This window comes from Echeneis naucrates, chromosome 23, assembly GCF_900963305.1.
Source record: "Echeneis naucrates chromosome 23, fEcheNa1.1, whole genome shotgun sequence".
Lineage (NCBI taxonomy): Eukaryota > Metazoa > Chordata > Actinopteri > Carangiformes > Echeneidae > Echeneis > Echeneis naucrates.
In genome coordinates this window covers 7,831,618-7,851,783 of record NC_042533.1, presented here as the reverse complement: position 1 = coordinate 7,851,783, position 20,166 = coordinate 7,831,618, and the positions used below count along the sequence as shown (strand labels likewise).

Below are 20,166 nucleotides of genomic sequence, written 5' to 3'. Positions count from 1 at the left end.
AAAGAAAAGGTACATTTTCACTTTCCCTTTACAAAAGCTTTAAAATACCCCATAACCATATCTGCTAAGTGATTTGGTGAGAACACCAAAGAAAACTACTTATGAGTCTGTTAACTTATATATACTGTGACTATTTTTGGCAGCATATACGTCGTGTCATTGTAAAGGTGTGTCCATCTATTTGTGTGTGTGTGTGCGTGTTAGGTGCTGAAGCGCTCTTTCTTTGTGGAAGGGCTAATCCGTGGCCGTGCTATGTTCGTCCGGCTAATTAGAATGTTCACCAGCGACTTAATGTGTATTTGCTTTCAAGTGTGTTTGTCTGTTTTGTTGTATTTAATTGGAAGATCCACCGGTGCACATTTGTTTGTCTGTGTATGTTGTTTCTAATTGGAATATCCTCTGAAGTATGTGGCAGCTGGCTGGCAAACAGAGAGTGCAGAAGAGAGGGAGGAGAGAGAGGATGGAAAGGAATAAACAGGTAATGATGTGACTTGCTGATGGGGCGTTAATGAGGATAGCACCACCAAGGGCAAAGGTTTAGTTTGAGGAGGGGGTCAGAGGGTTTTCACTGTTTGTCCACTTCTTGTTCAGGAATGCTGAAATGTACTTCTACTTAAAAAGCAACTTCGTTTTGTTAATTGCAGTGGCCACGTGAGGACATTTTGAGTGAAGACGTGTATTTTATGAGGCTGTGCTTCAGATGTTCTTTGTGTAGCTGCGTCTCTGCTGTCTTGAAGGTCAGCTTTTCCCCAGACCTTCAAGATGCATCTTGCAATGTCTTGGCAGCCTTTTACCATGGAGATTAGTCAGATAGCTGGTCATCTTTCATTAATTCCAGCGATAACCAGCCCTCAGCTTCAATACAGCTAGTTTGCTGGGTGTAACTGGGAGTAGAGTTGTTTTCTAAAGGCTCTTTTGGTAAAATTGCCATCCCTGACTCCTTTTAAAAACAATCTCTTGGGTCACACATGGATGTACTCAGTGTCCATTTTGCTCCACCTGTCCCCTGATCAGTAGAGTTTAAAGAGCTTTAGTCGCCACTTCTGGTGTTCATTCAGTGTCTCATTCCAGGACCTGTAACCCAGCATAGTGGTCCCGACTGTTGTTGCACCTAACCATACTGTACAGGCAGCTCAAATTCCTATATTGGCGAGGCCCTTTCTTTCAAGTGTACCAGGAGAGGTCTAAATGGTTTGAGGTAAGTGGTTGAAAGCTCTGAAAAAGCAGGTAAATTGATCTTTAGTTTAGTGGAATCAGCCATATAGTTAGAGTGAAGCCTGTAGAGCCCATTGTAAGCTACAGTGCGTGCCCAAACAAGATTATGATAACCTCTCAACTAAAGGAATTCAGTGCTCCCTCTTGCTGCAGGGTTGAATGAAATGCCCTGTATACAGTATGTAACATCTAATTGTCTTCTTCTACTCTCTGGATGAATTTGTTTGAATCATTTCCTGATAAAAGGAAATTTCAGTTTGTGCCAAATCCTCATTTTGTCTTCTCTGCCCACCCACTCAGTCAAAGCTTGTATTACCCTGTTGTGCCCTCATATTTGTTTAGTTCCCATTGGAACCTCCTCTCACACTATCCTTATTTCGTGTTTGCACTTTCTCCCCCCGATGTAACTCCCCTCCTTCCCTTGGTATTCATTGGGCCAGTCTGTCAAACTCCTCCCCTCTGAATATCCAATGTGGCTCTGAGTCACAGAAGACAGGGTACAGAAAGAAAGGAGAAAGCACAGGAAAAGAAAGGGAACAAGTGAGGGATGGGAACTGAAAGGGAAAGTGAGAGGTAGGGACATGCAGGGAGACAGTGAGACAGTAAGAATTTGAGAGATAAATCAAGAGGGAGAGGGAGATTCTTAGCCATCACCGACCAGGGAAGTATTGTTTTGAAATAGGTCATGCTACCATGCAGGGGCTGCTCCACCCTGCAGAAATGAGAACAGTTGTGTGTGTGTGTGTGTGTGTGTTTGTGTATTTCGCTCTTCCGCTCTCTGCTTGTTGTGAAACAGTAACCACAGGGTACATCTTCTCTCTGTGTCTGCCTCATCACACCTTTGCCTGACAATATGGACAGAGGTCCATATTTCCTTTTTCTTTCTTTCTTTCATGTTTCTTCTCTTCTCTCTTTATATCTTTCTCTCTCACCCCCCCATGAGCCACCTCTCCTGTTCTCCATATGCCTTAAATCTAGTCAGCTTGTTATCTCTTGCCTTTGACGGAAGAGAAAGAAGCCATCCTGCTACTACCAACAAACCTGCACACTCACTGTGTGTGGGTCTTTTTTCACAGCATGCATGTTTTTGGTATGTTTGTTGTGTCTTTATATTTGCACCAGTTGCTCACGTAGAGACAGAGACATTTTTGTTTGTGTATTTATATATCGATTGAGCTCCTGAGAGATGGAAGAGACTGTTCTATTAAAATCTCTGATATGCAGGTACAGGACTAGCTGTCCCTCGCCATCCTCTATACTAAAATATTACATTTTTATGGCAGTCTGAGTTTCTCAATCACTACAAATAGACCTGACCAGGATGTGATGTTTGCAGTACAGCCAAGGAACAAACTGAATTGTGCAGTGTGGTAACAGAGGGACAGAGCCATATGTTCAGAACAGTGTGAAGCTGCTTGTTCACTCACTGGAGGTGCTATTCGTACACACCTATGCTCTTTCTGTCTCTCAAGGTCTCCCATTCACTTTGCTCTGATTTCTCTGTTAGTCACACAAATCCACACACACTCTCACAGAAATTCATGCTACAGCCTAACCATTGACTAACGCAAGACCCAGGAGTCCTAACTGCACAACAGTCCCTTTAAGAAGTGAAGAATAATGGCAAATGGCCTCACTTTGAGTAGCTTTCCTCATATTTCTTCCTTCCCTGTGATTGTGCTCCGTCCTCGTGAGTATATGAAGAACACACACAATCTATCTGCCTTCCTCAAATCTATCTGCCTCTCACAACACACACACACACACTTAAAATCACTGCTCACCGTCCTCAGACAGATTTATGGCCGTGACTGTGGTCCTGGTGAAGGACCCATGACCACCCAGATCCTTACTGGGAATAACCGGCAGTAATCAATCTACAGTAATCTGAAGTGGTTGGGAGAGGCCCGGGGGCGGGGGGGGGTTAGGGGGTGAAGCAGAATAAAAGAGACAGCAGAGAGAGTGGAAAAGATAGGACAAAAGGGAGTAAGGGGGAAAGAATAGAAGGCAAAAACGCAACAGAGAAAGAATGAATCAGAGAGTGTGGGAGTGCAGAATGAGAGCGACGTTAACAACTAAATAGCAGACAGAGTCGGGGGGGGTATTTACACAGTCGTGAGACACTAAAGATGAGAGGAAGAGGAGAGAGAAAATACAGATCAAATTATATGAATGTTGAAACACAGAGATACAAAGAGACAGAAAGCAAGATGAAGAGGTAAATGAGATACATGAGAAATGTCTGAATCCTTGAATTTGCTCGAGAGTAATTATTTTGATCACACAATGTGTATTCATGAAAGAATGGTTCAAGCCTCTCATTATATTCACAAGTGCAAAGCTTCCAATAATATGAAACTCAGGTATACTGATATTGGAATGTATGTAATGGATGCTTGAGGTAAAAGTGTGTAAATGTAAGAGAAGCTAGGCGGATAGGAGTGCTGAACCAAGAGGCTCAGCGGTACAACAGAATGAGCTGATGAGCAACATACCAAAAAATCGATTCATATAACAATCTGTCGGCCAGTTCCGTGTTATTCCGTGTTTATAATGAATTCTGTTTTTGATGTCAAATTCTGTGATAACGGATTTTATAGGGCCTGGGAAGGTCAGAGAAGACTGATCTTGACATGAGCTTCAGTGTGCAAGATTTGCAAAATGAGGAACCCATGTTTAAAAGCAGTATTTTTTTCTATAAAGAGACACTTTTATTTTTGTTACTTAAGCAATACTTTACATTGCTTTTATGCAACAGTTCCAACAATTCCATCTAAGCATTGATAAATGTTTAAAACTTAATAAATAAAAAGACACAACTTTGATGTCTCCCTTTGTCATGAGGATCCTTTGCACACCTATAGATTGAAGCAGAATTCATTGTGAATCATATCGTTTTAGGTCAAAAATCAATTTTGAATCCAATCGTAGCCCCAAAAATTGGAATTGAATCAAATCGTGACATAGTAAAAGATTCCCACCCTTACAACATACCACACTGTTGTCAGTGTTCCTGTATGAACAGGAGTATGTGAAAATTAAACATCTGGAGAAAGAAAGTTGATACTACTGTGGGTTAAACTACACCATACTGGGGCTTCACATAGATGCTCACATATACGCAGCACTGTATGCATCCATACATGCATGCTCTGTGTTCACCAAAACATATATTTAAGCCTTCACACACACACACACACACACACACTATTCTCTGAGGAGAAGTAGGATTGACAAAAAACACTATAAATCCAAACGTCACAGCAAAGTTCCCTGTTGAGGCCTGATGCAACAGTCACTTCCATCAGTTGTCCATCTCTGTAACCAACTCAAAATACCAAATTTCATATATGCCGTTGCTTACTCTGTAGTTTTGATTTTGTTTTGTTTTTTTGTTTTTGTTTTTTACCGCCACTGTAGCATTATTTCAATATTTACAAACCATGGCTCAAGAACATATTCAGCCTCCTGACTTTTAGATGATGTCCAAATGAATAAACTGTAAGCTCAACTATATAAAGTGAAAACATCTGTCTTGAAATTTTGCATGTTTATAAAGATCAAAACCGAAATCGATCACTTCCAAAAAATATTTAGACTCTTCATTGAAGGTATTTAGGTACTTTATTGAAACCCCTTTGGCAACAACTAAAGTTCCTCATCTTGATGAGTAAGTGTCGACAAGATTTGCACACCTGGATTTAGGCAGTTTATCCCATTATCCTCTCAAATCCTCTCTGTCAGATGGGATTGGTACAATCTGTAAAACACCATCTTCAGGTCTCCCCACAGATGTCCCATGGGGTTTCACTCTGGGCTTTGGCCGGACCCCTCACGCATGTGCCAAAGTTTTCTTGGCTGTATGCTTCAGGTCATTGTCCTACTGAAAGATGAACCATCACTTTCACTCTGGAGCAGGTTTTCCTCAAGCAGCACTCTGTGTTTGGCTGTCTTCACCCTTCTCTGAATACTGATCCATCTCCCTGTCCCTCTGCTTTTACCATTTTACAACCGTTTTAATGATGGCACCATCATGCTTTGCTGCAGGGATGACATTAGCCTGGTGACGACAAGTACTTGGTGTCCACCAGACGTTACATTTGTTTTCTTCTCTGGCCAGACAGAGCTTTTCTTGTGCTCTCAGGTGCTTTTCTATGCCTTTAGGCAAACATCACATGGGCTGGCATATGTGCTGCTGTCTAGCCACTTCTCCACGATGGCTTGCTTGATAGTGCTACTGGCGTCTCTTTGGCAGCGAATGGCCGTTGGGTTCACCGTTGGTCCACCTCCTTGAGAAACACTCCTTCATCTCTTGAAAGCCAATTAACAAAAGACACAACTATCTAATGGATACAAACCATCCACTTCACAATCATTAAGGCAACTGTGCTCCTCCATTCAAGATTCAAGAGGTTTTATTGTTGTGACAATTATCAGAATCAGTAAAACATGAGAAGAATCCATCCTCTTGTAAATTGTATCATATTTACTGAGTGTGACGATTATAATTTAGGCAAAAATACAAACATTGAAAATTGATCTATTAAGCCATTGCAGTTGCCCAGATTTAATAATACTGCGATACTGAACCCGAGAGTGATTCAAAGCTTGCCTTTCAAGCTGTTGCTGTGCAGGTGCAATAACTTGGAATCAGATTTTTGGCAAAGAAGAGAAAATACTTAGCTTGGGGGGTTTTGGTGCTCTATTAGGCAGCAGAAGACTGAATCAGGAGTAAAAATCTGGTCAACTAAGAGTTGTGAGGTACTGTGAAATTTGAATTTTTTTTTATCCACTTAGTACGCCCACATGAATAAAAATTGTATATAGCCAGGTCACAGAAGTATAGGGAGACAAATTTAGTGTGTCACCAGAGAAAGCTTCACACTTCTAATAATTCATGTGGTGTGTTTCTCTCTGTGCATGTGTGTGTGGGTCTGTGTACATCTCTTTGTTGTTCCTGCTCAATATAAAGATAAGCTGTGTGTGTATGTATGACTAAACACAAGTCATTTTTGTTGCCATGATGACCAAAGATGAAGCTTTTCTGCAAAAGAATGACAAAGAAAAGCAAAAAAATATAGACTTTTATTATTCAGCGTTTTCCTGTATGTCACCATAGTTACAAGCCGAAAGCTCATACTTTTTTCTTCTAGTTAAATAATTTCTGACAGTTTTTCACTTCACTTTTGCACGCTGTTAAAACCACAAGCAACTCCCGAAAATTTACATAATCTGCCCTGTCTCCAGCCAGGGCAAAGTCGACCAATGCTTTTCTTAGTGGGCTGCAGATTATCACCTGTTCCAACCATATTATTCAGTTTGAAAAAACTGGCCAATGTGACCACAACATAATTAAAACATAGCAACAATATCCTGATGACTCCTGTAAGGCACTTAGGGTCGGTGTCATTTCCTTCTCCTGGCATTGGAATTTTGAAATGAGGCTGAAGTAGACTTCTCTGAACAAAAATCTAAAAATAAGTGGATTGATATGAGTCCACGTGTTTCCTTAAATGGGTCACAGGAATGCGATGATTTAATTACTGGGATTTCAATTTCTTGCATTAATTTCATGAGTATTACAAAAGAGATTTGGGATTATGTAGTGCGCCTCTATTACTGAGGGGAAAATGTTTTTTATCATTTTCTTCAAGGACTGCATAAAGTCACCTGGATAAAGTGGCATGTTTAGCATCTGTAACAGAAGAGGAGACCTGCAATTACTCCCATTTTACATGCTTGAGGTGTGACAAATTTTTTTCCCCCTACAATTTGGACAGCAGTTTTTTGACTGATGACACACTATATAAGTCCTTGCTGGGCATTTTAATTGGTTGGTGCAGTGCACAGTGGGACCACAGTAATGTCAGCGAGGAGAGTAGGAGAGAGTGAGTTTCACGACAGGGCCACTCTCACAGTATGCATTACAATAAATCTGCTCTGCACAGCTTAAAGTCTGTTTGACCTGACAGCACTGGCCCAACCTCACACAGATCTGCAAGTCAGTAAGAAACCCACCAACAAACTGATGTAAGACAGCATTATTGCATTATTTTATGAAACACTCTTCCGTGACGCACAAAAATGGCGACTCTTGACTCCAATTAAGCTCCACTGACATAAAGGTAAAATATTGTAGTGGGGAATCCTTCCTCAGTGCTTTTTGTCTTTTTTTATAGTTTTTCATCAAAATGACATGCCACGTGTTCTGGATGAGTGAAGCTTCACTTTAAAAAAATAACCCAAAACACCTATGTAATCTGAACATCTCGCTAAATAATATCCTCCTGCCTCTAATGGCTTGTGGTTTGAATTGAACACTTGCTATGTAGTTGTACCAATGAATTGATGGGTTTGAAGTTATTTTGCAACAGTCTGCTCTGTCACTTTTTTCTGTAGTTGGGTAAAAACATTGATAACAAGATTCAGCAGCAACAAACTTTGTGTAGGCTACATAATATGGATTGAATACATTCCTTATCTATGGTTTTATATCTTAAACAGAAAGATTTATATTCCAATATCAACCATGTTTTAGTTAAATAGTACAATGGCGAGTTCTTCTGCTTCAATAAGTTGTTGTAATATACTTTTGTTTTTGTTTGTTTGTTTTTTTTTTGTATCAAACAAAACCGGGATATTATCTCAGTATCTTCACGAAATGTAAACACAAAGACATTATCAGATAGTAAAAGTGGCCTAGCTACAAACAAAGAGTGGCAGTTCTCATTTGTCAATTGTCGTCCTCTATGCGGCTGTGTTGCTAAGCATCTTAAAATTGTGGTGATCCATGAGTGGTGATGCATTTTACTGTCTATTGAAAGTTTCTCTGGAGAAGAGCATGGAGTAAATGAAACGTAAAATTAGATTCAGGTCCCAACAAGCAAATAAATAAATAAAAGTAAAAGATGGAAATCTTAAATGCCTTTTGCTTTGCTTTGTGTTTTCCTGTCAGTGAAGTGGAAGGGTTTTGGGTTTGGTTTTGTTTTTTTTTTTTTTTAAGTTTCCTACATCCAACACAACAACTTAAGTGTTTCTGAGTTTGGAGTGAAGAGCTGCAGATCAAAATCTTTGCCCTATGCTTGAAACATCTTGCGTTTGAACTGGTCTGAGCACACGATCAAACAAAACTGCTGCAAACTTTGAAGACCGACTCACTGAGACACATATAAAGCCCTCGTCACACTGGCACAGCAAAATCCATCCGTAAATATTTGTAGACGTTGTAGTAGAAGCCTGTAAATATAGTGACTATTAACATGGCAATTTTGTGAAGTGGAGTGCTAGGGAGCATGCAAGAGCCAGTCATTTCCTTTATCTAACCGAGCTGTTTTTGGCTGAACCAGAACAGTGTGGGCAGCCCTGCAAACAAATGTGACTGACTGATGAACTTACACTATCGATCAGGCAGCTGAATGCTACAGTTTCCCCATTTGTCAAAATCATTTTAGGCAAACAAACTGCATCACCAACGGAATGCTTCTGACACCAGATTAATCAACGGTTTGACTTTTTGCAGAAAATTACGCTTTCCATACAAGAATTTCAGGAAACTATACACCTTATGAAACATTATGGCTCCGACTCACTGACCTTAAATGTCGTCCAGTCATCATAACACAGTTGATCTGATGTTTTTAAGATATTTGACCAAATTTGTTTCCCCTATTATTAGCATTCCATTTATTTATTAATATATTTACTTGTTCTATCAACAAAAAAATTGGATGAAATAGAGCCAATTATCCTGAATGTTTGGAAATGGCAGACATTGGTTTGCTTCCATTTTTCCCTCCCATGGCTCAGGTGATTAAAATGATTAGTGATCGCGTGGCGTGAGCAGGGAGAAAAAGGGCATCATTTAGATGCACAGACATACATACACACAAAAGGGTTTGACACAAAATGGCAGCAGAAGTCAGTCGAGGACCCTCAGGCGGTTTGAAATGTTACTCCACTCATAAAAGGTTTGGTTGGGATATGAACCTATCAAGGACATGTATACTCATTATCAGCATGCAGAGACAGCAGCATGCTAAATGATGCACAGATGAAATGGAGAAGGAAAAAAATGTGACTGGGAGATGCTAAACAATGGAAAGACAGAAAGATGAGGAAGACATGAAGAGGCAGGAAGGTGAGGAAAGAAGAAAAACAATCCAGAGAGCATGCATGGTAGTTGAGGTACAGAGCAGTGCCAATCAATCAACAGAAAGTCCGGGCAGAAGTGAAGGAATACAGTAGAACAAATGGAGAGATGGAAAGAAGGGAGACATCCATCACCCCAATTTTTATTTTCTAATCTCTTCTTTTCTGTGACCCTCATCTTACTTCCGACATGAAACAAAATGGTCGTCAGTACTTTATTTCAAATGAAACAAAGCGAAAGAAGTGATGCTCGACAATATATCTGTGACTCAGAGGGTTGAGTACTGTTTTAACACAATGTCAATGAGCAGCAGTTTGATGCTGTGCCACTGCTGATCAGTGTTCACCAATCAATCCTGCTGTTTGAAATATGATTTTATTAGGGTCTTTCTCTGTGGCTGAGATGTCTTGTCTATTTCCAGGGACATCACTGAAAATAATTTTTATGCAAATATTATGCTTTCAATGATTCCACACTGTGTACAGCCTTGCCACCAAGTCACAACGGGGAACTAGACATTTAGCAACACACAGAAAAACAAAATAATTCTTGGTTGTTTTAATTTAAAACGTGAGGCCTTCCATCTGTCCCACAGGTGAAATTTTCTTTGTACCTCAAACATTCCCGTGACTAAAAGTGCTTCAGAACTTTGATCCTCAGTTCATTCACCATCCTTCTGCACTGCTTTGTCAACACTGCATCTTATTCTTCATCACATCTTTATTTCTCCATCTTCTTCCACTCCTTGTTAGCATATGATTGTTCTCTCAAATGTTTTTCCTCATATCTTGTCCTCCTGTCGTCCTTCTTACTTCCTCGTTTGTTCTCTCTCCAGCTTACCCATGCTGTCTTTCATATTCACTTTATCTGTCTCTCTCTTTCTTCCTCTTTTTCTCGAGTGGCCAGCTCAGTGGATAGTTCTTGTACCTTCTGAAGCCCCCAGCTATTATTTCTGTTCCCTCCTCCCCCCCTGCTATTGCAAAGTTGACTATGTAGCTGGCCAGAGCTTTGATTTCAACACTCATCTCTTGCTCTATGCTACATATGAAAGGAGCTGCAATAATCACAGAAGCAGTGTAATGATTGAGCATGTTTCATGTCTCGGTTCATGAAGTCTGAGAAGCCGGGATTTGTGTGTATGTGTGTATTTCTCTCCTCATGTACTTTCTAAGTCAGAATTAGTGTGAATGCATGCGTCTCTGTACGAGACACATGCATATTCACACGCACATCATTAGGCCACTTCAAATGTTGACAATTTTGTTACATCATCTCTCGGTTGGACCCAGGCAATCTGGTTTTAAAGTCAGTGATTAAACTAAATCATTAGAATTACTGAGAGTGGCATTTTTGGCAGTGACTGTATATCCTCTGAAAGCCAAACAGTGTTGCTTATGTGATTTCAGAAGTCCAAAACACTCCATAGCTGTGCTCATTTTTAAATAAATACAACACACTGTAGAGGGCTAAACTGAAAGTGTATGACATATGTTGCACTTATCAGTATCAGAGAATCAGATTTCATGGAGAATGTAGTTGACTGGCAGTCCTTGTATGCTGTATGTTTGAGTTGAGTGTAAATTATCGAGCAGCCAAATCAACCCGGGATAGCCATCAACATTAGCTGTCACGATCCGAATATCGCACGGGTGTGCTGTGAAAAGATAACAGCTCTCACTGCACAGGGCTCATAGATGAATGGCCCAGGAATGACATCCAGCATTGGTAACTCTCATTCAGCAGCGATGCTCACTGCAATGTACACATCACATTCATTAAGCTTTTCAGATAGTGTTGTGAGTTTCAGACCAATGGGTCCTGCTTTTCCCATGGTCACAAATGAAAACAAGCCAAAAAGTAAAAGCCAGGAAAATATTTGGAAGTGAAAGAAGTCGTATTGTCTCACCGCCACCTGCACGTACCTGGCCAGTTTCTCTCCTCCTTCTTCTGTCCAAATATGAGCCTGGCTACCTGGTCACCTCTGCTCTTCATGTGCTGCTGTTGCCTTGACAACCAACCAAAACAACCATCTCCTGTCTGGGAGGTGAGGGATCATCAAATTGGCTTCAACTATGCTATTTGCACTGTGGCTCAATCTTGATCTAGATTAAAAACAATCCCTTTCACAAACTATCTGGCGAAATATCTGGTTGCTTGTAGCCTCCTGGGTACGAAATAGAGCAGCACTGAAGTCTGTGATATGGTCATTGTAAAGTCAGTGTGATACAGTATGTTTGGAAACAAAAATCTGGGGAATAGTGGGTTTTTTTTTTTTTTTTTAGCAAATACATTCAATATGATAAATAGTTTCTTGGGAAAATAACAGTGTAAGTTTGTGATTTCAGTGGTGAAAAATGATAATCAACCCTGTAAAAAAAAACAAAAAAACATGAGCTTTAATTGAAAAATAAGAGAGTTCAGTAGATGGAAGTCTATCCATGAGTAGTTTTCTCATGAACACAATATATAACAAGTCCCCTGGAAAACACAATAACAACACTCCCGTGTTATCAGTACAGCACTGCTAATTTCACTTCTGCAACATTAGTCACTGACACAGGACAGCAACTCAACTACAGCATTCATTCCTTTAGCCACAGGACCCAAAGGAAGGGCCACACAAAACAAAGAAGTAGTCTACCTTTTTCCTGTCTTCTTTCCCTTTTTATCTTTTTCCCTCCCCAAGTGTTTAAAAACCCATCAGCCTCCACTCTATGCCTCTGTTTGTCCGTGTGTGTAAATGTTTTAAACCTTAAGAGAAGGCATTGTATGCAGCCACATATGTAGTTGAACGGCTGCTCTCTGAGTGTGAGTTGGAATAATAGAGTGCTCGTCTGTTGCACACATTTGCTATCATCAGCTGTGGACAACAAGGCTGAGGAGAGCTGTCTTCTCTGAACATATTTGTGTGTGCGCACACACCTGTCTTTGTAAATAACTGCTGGAAGCCCAGCTTTGGACCAAAGGCCTGGGTGTAATGGAAGCAGATATCAGGAGACTTACTGCTGTTTCGATAAGAGCAAGTTCACCACTCAGGGGAATCGTTCTCCTTTCTTCTGTTTCCCTTCTGTAGCCTAGGTTTTTTTTATTTTCCTTCATCTCTTCATTGACACTCTTTTATTGTTTGTTTTTGTATATCTGTTTCATTCTCTCTAAAAAAAAAAAAAAATTACAATGGTTTTGCATCTCCATCTGTTCCTCTCTGATACAGCCACTTGCTCGTCCTTCTATCGGTGCATTTCGGTTGAATTCCAATTTGTTGGCAGAAAAAATTATAAAAAAAAAAAAGAAGCAATGTGTCCAGATGGATCAACATTTTCCACAGTTTCCTCTCATTTTTTCAATGAACTGCTGGCCTCTCTCAGACCTATGTAACACTGCATTTGTTGCTGTTTTTGTGTGTGCACGCGCATATGTGCTATCTTGTGGCTGAGTTGGAAGTGAACACATGGCTATGGCATGTAAACTGCTATCAGACCCTGGAGGGTGCTGCAGGCGGAGCTCTTTAGCCCTGAAACACACTGTGACGCTGCCACACATTGTCATGTAAAATGATGGATGACCTTGTGTGTAATTTTCCATGTTAAATTTTCATGTTCTGTTATTACACTATTCCTATGTGACTTTGGGGTAGTGCGAACATATATGCATTGAAATGAAGGCCTGATAAATGCAACACACCTACATACTGAAATGTGAATGTGCCCATTTGCCTCCAGTTATTGGCTACACACATCCCTCTGCCTTTGGCTACTGTCAATGTTATCAATTTACACCTCCGGCAAGGTGGGTGTTTTCTTCTTCCCTTATAGAATTTGTGAGGGCCAATTTGAGTCTGAGACTTTAAGACGAAGGCAATTTTAACAACACTCTCCGGTCCAGACTTGGGTTCAGTGTTAAGGACTAGGTTTAGGTTCATTATATCTGTGTTAAATTTGTAGTACTGCTAAGTAGAGAATTATGATTTCTCACCCATTCATGAGGGATAATTCAGATATTTTAATCTCTTAAAAGTTCAAATTCATTGGACTTATTGTATCCTTGTGAAATACTCAGTCCTATTTGCCATTGAGCTCTTTCTGAGGCAAGAGTCAGGAGGTCCAGTCAAGCTTTGTTGAGCTTTTAATGAAGGATATATTACTCCAGACACTTTTGTTCAAGAACATAAAACCATTAATTTTCTGTTCTGGTTGAAGACATTCATAAGAAGGTAGCTAAGGGCTGGCACTGAATTCTGAACTCATAACCTATTTATTTATTTATCTATTTATTTCTAATATTAATTCCTAAACTCCAATATTTCACAAATGGCACAATATTTTTTTCATGCTGGCATCTATTTCCATAGTATCAGATATCCAGCAGTGTTTGGGTGTTTAAATGATAGATGTCACTGTGAGGACTGTCACTGAACTTTCTAACAAGCAGTTAAATATATAGGGAATCAGTTGTGCAGGACTCATATGAAGCAGGGCTTTTATACTACATTAACTTTCAATCTGTACCCTGGGGTTTAGCAGCAATTATTTTTTATTCATAAATAAAAATAAAACCATCAATGACAAATACGCAGCACTGCTGTCGTTTTTGCAGCTGGCCTGCTGAAAGTGTGATGCCACTGTCTCTGTCTCTCTGTTCTACTTTCATCGTCTTGTCAGGCTCTAGTTATCAACCTCGCCTCAATCAGCATTCCTTTGCACTTTCTGACAACGCAGAGCCGGCAGAGTGTCTGTTCTCTCACTCTCACCCGTACTTGGCCACATGTTGTCCTCCTCTCCTTATTTTTTGCTGCGTTACATAGATGAAGTTTTTGTTTCTTCCCCTCCTTTTCTTCTCATTCCACACTTCGCTCTTCCTTCCTGTCTTTTGCCCTCCATTCTTACAGTACTTCCTCACTCACTCTCTTTTGCTTCATATCCCAGAGACAATGCTTGCCTGATAGCCTGCATGAGTTGAGAGCTTGCCAGCCCTGGTCAGTGTATGTGAAGTCTGTTATTACATCTGTCCTTCTCCGAACTACTCACTCAGGACCTGAAGACTGTAGTTCACAGTCCACTGCAGTGTGCATCTGCTCCACTTTCTTCTGGTTTATTTTGACTGTGCTCCAACCTGCTCGGCTGAGGCCGAACAGTCTGCTAAAATAGTAATTTTGTCGGGTTTTCAGGACACAGTTGCCTGTAGTGGCTGCCATTTTGTCAACTATACTGTCTGATTGTGTGAAAGTGTTTGTGTGTGTGAACAACTTCAGCTCAACAGCTTTGTCTTTCTCCCTCTCAACTCAACCAGTGCAGGCAGATGGCTCCACTGGTTCTGGCTCTGGTTCTGAGGTTTCTACCTCTTAAAGGAAGTTTTTTCCTGCCCCTGTCACCGGATGCTTGCTCTTGGAGGGATATGTTGAATCTCTTTAACAACTCCATAAAGAGTTTAGTCTAGAACTGCTCTGTGTGTGAAGTGCCTTGATGTAACTTTGTTAGGATTTGCCACTATAAATAAATTTGATTTGATTTATTTCCTTCTGCCAAAAAATACTAAGAATGTTGTCATATACTTAAAGGAAGAGATTAACTCTGCAGCCACAGAGGAGATGTAGTAGTATTATTCTACCTGTCTACATGTCAGACTAACTTTCTCTACACAAATCTACTGCTAATTTTACTCGTTAGATGATTCTATACTTCCTCACTTCCAATCTGTCTTCCTCTTCTTTCCTCTCATAAGAAATATTCTGCAGCTTTACACAGACCATCTCTGACAGCTCTCTCTCTCTCTCTCTCTCTCTCATTGTAGATGTATATCCAAACCACCACCTTGACTATCTCCCTTAGCCTGTCTGCCTCTGTGTCTCTGGGGATGCTCTACATGCCCAAGGTCTACATCATCCTCTTCCACCCTGAGCAGAACGTACCCAAACGAAAACGCAGCTTCAAGGTGAGCAGGGCACGAATGTGTGGAGTGAAACGCATCAGTCTGGTTTATGACATTTTCCATAATATCTTTGGATATAATATAATATAATTGGATTGATTTGGTATTTTATCTGATGCTAAATAGGACTTGAAATGAGAATCAAAAATCTAGCAAGTCTATGGACTTAGATAAAACTAAGTCCATAGACTTAGAGTGATGCCAGGATGTGAATAGACCTACATCATATTAACACTCATTATAAATGTGTGATTATACAGGCAATCGTGACAGCTGCCACCATGTCAGGAAAACTGACCCAGAAGGGAGGAGACCGGCCCAATGGAGAGGTGAAGACTGAGCTATGTGAGAGCATGGAGACCAACAGTGAGTAAGAGAACACCAAAATTTTATAATTACACATATAACAAATTAATAAAATATATATCTTGAAGATATACAACTAAACTGATAATGCTCAAGTGTACTAACTAGCTTTCAGACTAACAAAGGGTACATTCATAAGAGGTTCACCTCTGATAATTAATGAAAAAAAGGAAGACTAATCTTTCATGATATATGCAAATATATATAGGAAACATACACTTAGCACACACATTAGAGTCATGGATTTGATCATAATGTCCTAATATCCTAATCCTAATATACGTCAGCCTAATATATGTAATATGGCCAATTTTTTGTCAAATCGCTTGTTATAGAACTATCCAAGGAAATAAACCAAACAAATGTTTCCATTGTGTAGCTCTATGTGCAAATGAAGATTTCAAATTAAGCTTTTGGTTTGCTTTCATTTAAAGTGTAACATAAATTTTTACGTGTGACTTTATTTGCATGGCACAAACAGCTGCACAATTGACAGTTCTTAGATAGCATGCTGTGTTTTCGCTGAGCTCTGACAGTGAAGTCCTGTTACATCCACTTCAAAGCACCATTTTGTGTTGAGCTTTCTCTTGTGTCAGCAATGCAGATGAAATGACAGCACAGTGCGACTGCATGTGTGTGCTTGCATGATGCCATCTGTATATGCACGTGCAAGCTTTCCTGTGAGTCTCCTATCAGTCTGCTCTTTTTGTGTGCATGTGTAGTGCATTTAACCAAATGAACATATTTCTCGTCTAAGCCGTGACGTATTTCTGTGTATAATATGCCTGTAGGAAGTCTTTATCCAAGAAGGATTCAGACATGCGAGGATAAACAATGTTCTTCTGTCAACACTTTCCATAAAAGGGAAAAGGTCACAGTTCAATCATTTAGCCAGCCGTTAAACTGCTTAGTCATCTCTTTACATACTTCACTTTGCAGAAAGTTTGAAGTTTATGCCGTATGATCCAGGCAAAAATGATTCATACAGTGTAAAAAGGTTCAGAGTTTATAGTTTTTCTCATCATATGACATTTTGCTTAAGAGTGCTCCTCTGAAAATATCAATACAAACATTTTTAAGTCTGAAATAAATGGAAAAACATTGCATGCCCTAATGCTAATTTCTTTGGTATTTTATGTATTTTTTTGTGTGTGTATGTGTGTGTGTGTGTATATATATATATATATATATATATATATGTTTTTTTTTTTCCCCCCCAATATTCCAGCAGTGTCATGGCGAAACAGGTGAAAGGCAGAAACAAACAATAATGAAAGGGTTTTATGAAAGCATCAGAGTATAACAATAGCTCAGTTAGAGTCCTGCGGTTACTGCAAAAACATTGACATTTACCATGGAATGCTGCAGGGGACACAAGACGTAATGGGTTTGACAAAAAGCCCCAACAACTCAGGTGGACTGTAGATGTGACACGGTTACGTGAGCGTCTTTAGCAAAATCTGCTCTCAACTGCTTTCTTCTGTTTCTTTCCCTCTTTTCCACTCCATTCCTCCGATCTGTCTTTTTTCTTTTGCGTTTCATCCAAATTGTTCATATTCACTCTGTTCCTCATTGGTCTTACTCACAACTATCACTTTTTCCTCTACCTTCGCTCCTTTCTCCACATTCCACCACCCTATTTTTCACTTTCACGCAGCTTCATCAACTAAGACGACATATGTCAGCTACAACAATCATGCCATCTGAAGGGACCACAGAAGATGGAGAATGGGGATGGACAGGAGAGGGGGCGAGTCTTGGGGGCGGGGCCGACCAAAAGAAGAAGCCGTAATTCCAAGCCTATTGGCTGGAGAACTGGCAAACAGACCGAGTGCCCAATGGAATCCAAGCATGAGACATTTTGTATTGTTGCGCATCAAACCACAGAGAGTTGGGACCACATAAACAGCCAGTCAGTGTGCCTGCTTTCCTGCTGCTCACAGCTCATTGGTCCTACCATGAACTTCCCTGTTAAAAAAAAAAAGAAAAAAAAAAAGACATCATTAAAAAAAGACATGCCATAGGACAATGTGATGGAGAGAATAACTATTAAAAGCTACAAAAATTAAGAAAAAAAACCAAAAAAAAAAATCATAAAACGGAAAATTTTAAGAAAAAATACTCGGAAACCATGTAGACATTATATCTAAAAGGGCAGAGGTGGGGCTGGGAAAGAGATTTAACAGATTGCATTTTAAAAGATATTTAAAAAGACAAATGTAAGAGAAAATCTATGAGACTCAAACATGTTTGTTGTTCTTCTCTACTTGTAAGTATTTTTGTGGTTGTGACGATTTTTTTATTCTTGTCTCACCGTTGTCTGATGGATCGCCCTTGCATAATGAGATGAGTGTGTTTCCTCCTGCTGTCTTGGCTAACCAGGTTGTCGCCTTGGGTTGTGAACCTGTAAAATGCCATGGTTGAAGCATGCCAGTTTTTATACAAAAAGGAGATTTATTTATAATAAAGGAATGTTTTGCAAATGTGTAGATTGGTGGTCATGCTTTTGAAAAATGGGGAGCTTGTGGAGAGATGACTTTTTCAGATTAAATTTCAGTCACAGCTGTTATTTCACCATGTAAACAACAGTTTTGAGTTTACTATTCTGAAAGTTCTGCTTTTCTTTAGTTATGTGGTCACACTTTATATGACATTTAAAGGTTTCAAACAGATCTCACGGACATATAAGCCCCAAAACACATATTTCCAGTAATGTACAGTTGGGTGTATTTATTAATGTGTTTATATCTATTAAATGCTCTTCTGCCATCCTTTTCAACTCTATCTCCCCTCAGAAAACAGAAGTTAATAAGAGGAACCCATCCCTGCTGGGAGGGAGATTGAGAGAGTGAATGAGACAGAAAGAGATAAATACCAGAGCAAAGGACAGAATTCTCCTCTCAGTACACCTGCAACAATCCACTCAACATCCAACCTTCAAAATCACATGAGCTAAGAAAGAAACAGTCAACTGCATCCGTGTGCTGTATCTGTTCTTGTTAGAGAATATCAATCAATGATGCTCAGGCCAAAATGAAAGGACAAATCCCACTGTTTACAGGAGAACGCCTGATATACAGATGTCAGATCAGAAGAGGTGAAAATTCTATTTCTTGAGAGTTTGTGCTCGTATGCTTTTTGTAAGATATCTTCTGGATGCAAAGAATTATTTCCCTGATGACAAAGTTTTACATGTTGACTTGGATATAAAATATAAGATGCACATGCATAGATTACTGGACCAGTATCTTCAAATGGCATTGTGTGATTTTTTTTTTTTTTTTTCAACTGACAAATCTCCCATCAAACACTAAAATCCCACCTACTCATTTACAGGAAGCTGTTTTGGAAGGAAGTTAAGGCAAAACGGCCGATGCCAACATAAACAGACACGATAGTTCTTATATTTATTCCCTTGATCATTGTAGTTAATTTGCCAAACTTCCATGTCTGAAGCAGGAAATTCCAGTTTTCTGTCTTGCGACTTATTCATGTAAACAAAGTCTGGGTTAGCACGTGACGAGATGGATAACTGTCGAGGAATCTGGAGCTTTGTCCTTTGACTCTTGTTTGTCATCACACATGTTAATGTGTTTGAGGGTCTTCCAGGGTTTCATGAAAGGAACCAGATGGTGGATGTTTTGACCTTGTCGTCACTCGGTGAATGAAGCAGCTGTTTCATGTGCAGGGTGGATTTGTGTGTGATTAATTCGCAGTGAATCGGACTGGCAAAAATGATGGAATAGGAAGTATGTCAAACTGACGATAAGCCAGCCATGACTTGTTTTTAGGCCTGTCAAACCATTCAAATTTTTAAACTCATTAATCACAGCGTAGCTGTAGATTAATCACTATTCGTAAATATGACTGAAAAATTAACATTTTCTCTGTATATTATTGGAACAGAAAGATAAATGACAGCAGGTGGCTTTTTGCTTTTTTGTTTATTTTTATGTATGATATAAAAATCCATTGCTCTTTTTAGGTAAATATAAGGTGGATGATTTGAAACTCCACCACAGTTTTTGGGCTGTATGAACAACCTGAAGCAGTTATCACCACTGAATCTTGATTGTAAATGAAAGAAAGAGACTTCATTAACTTTTTTACTCATTTCAAATCGAAAGAAGTGTCATAGGCCTGAGGGCCTATCTGTCTACTCCAGAAATATAGCCTTAAATATAAACTATTTTAATTTCACTTTACACAAGCTGCCGATTACTTTTGACCCGTCTAATGAGCCAGTCTGTTTGTTTAAAATGAATCAGCAGAAGTGAATATCTGTTGTTCACCTCCATGATGTATGCAGAAGCAGGAAACGGCTGATGTCTAAGTTTAGGACAAGGGTGCGGTGGAGGGACAAAGTCACAGCATGCAATTCATTAAAGAAAATAAAGCTGAAAACATTTATATATATATATATATATATATATATATACATATATATATATATATATAGTAGAAATGGTTAGATGGCCACTTTTGCTTATGAACCTGTGTTGATTTCTATT

The 20,166-nt window shown here is 39.6% G+C and overlaps 1 protein-coding gene across 1 annotated transcript in view; it reads left to right on the top strand.

Annotated features, from left to right (window-relative positions):
* grm8a (glutamate receptor, metabotropic 8a) overlaps positions 1 to 17,380 on the top strand; it is a 175,892-nt gene extending 158,512 nt beyond the window's left edge. The window contains exons 11-13 of the mRNA XM_029494909.1: positions 15,152 to 15,292; positions 15,550 to 15,659; positions 17,313 to 17,380. Of these exons, the coding sequence (XP_029350769.1) occupies positions 15,152 to 15,292; positions 15,550 to 15,659; positions 17,313 to 17,325 (264 nt within the window). The 3' untranslated portion in view covers positions 17,326 to 17,380. The remainder of the gene's footprint in view (positions 1 to 15,151; positions 15,293 to 15,549; positions 15,660 to 17,312) is intronic.
* Positions 17,381 to 20,166: the final 2,786 nt, after the last annotated feature.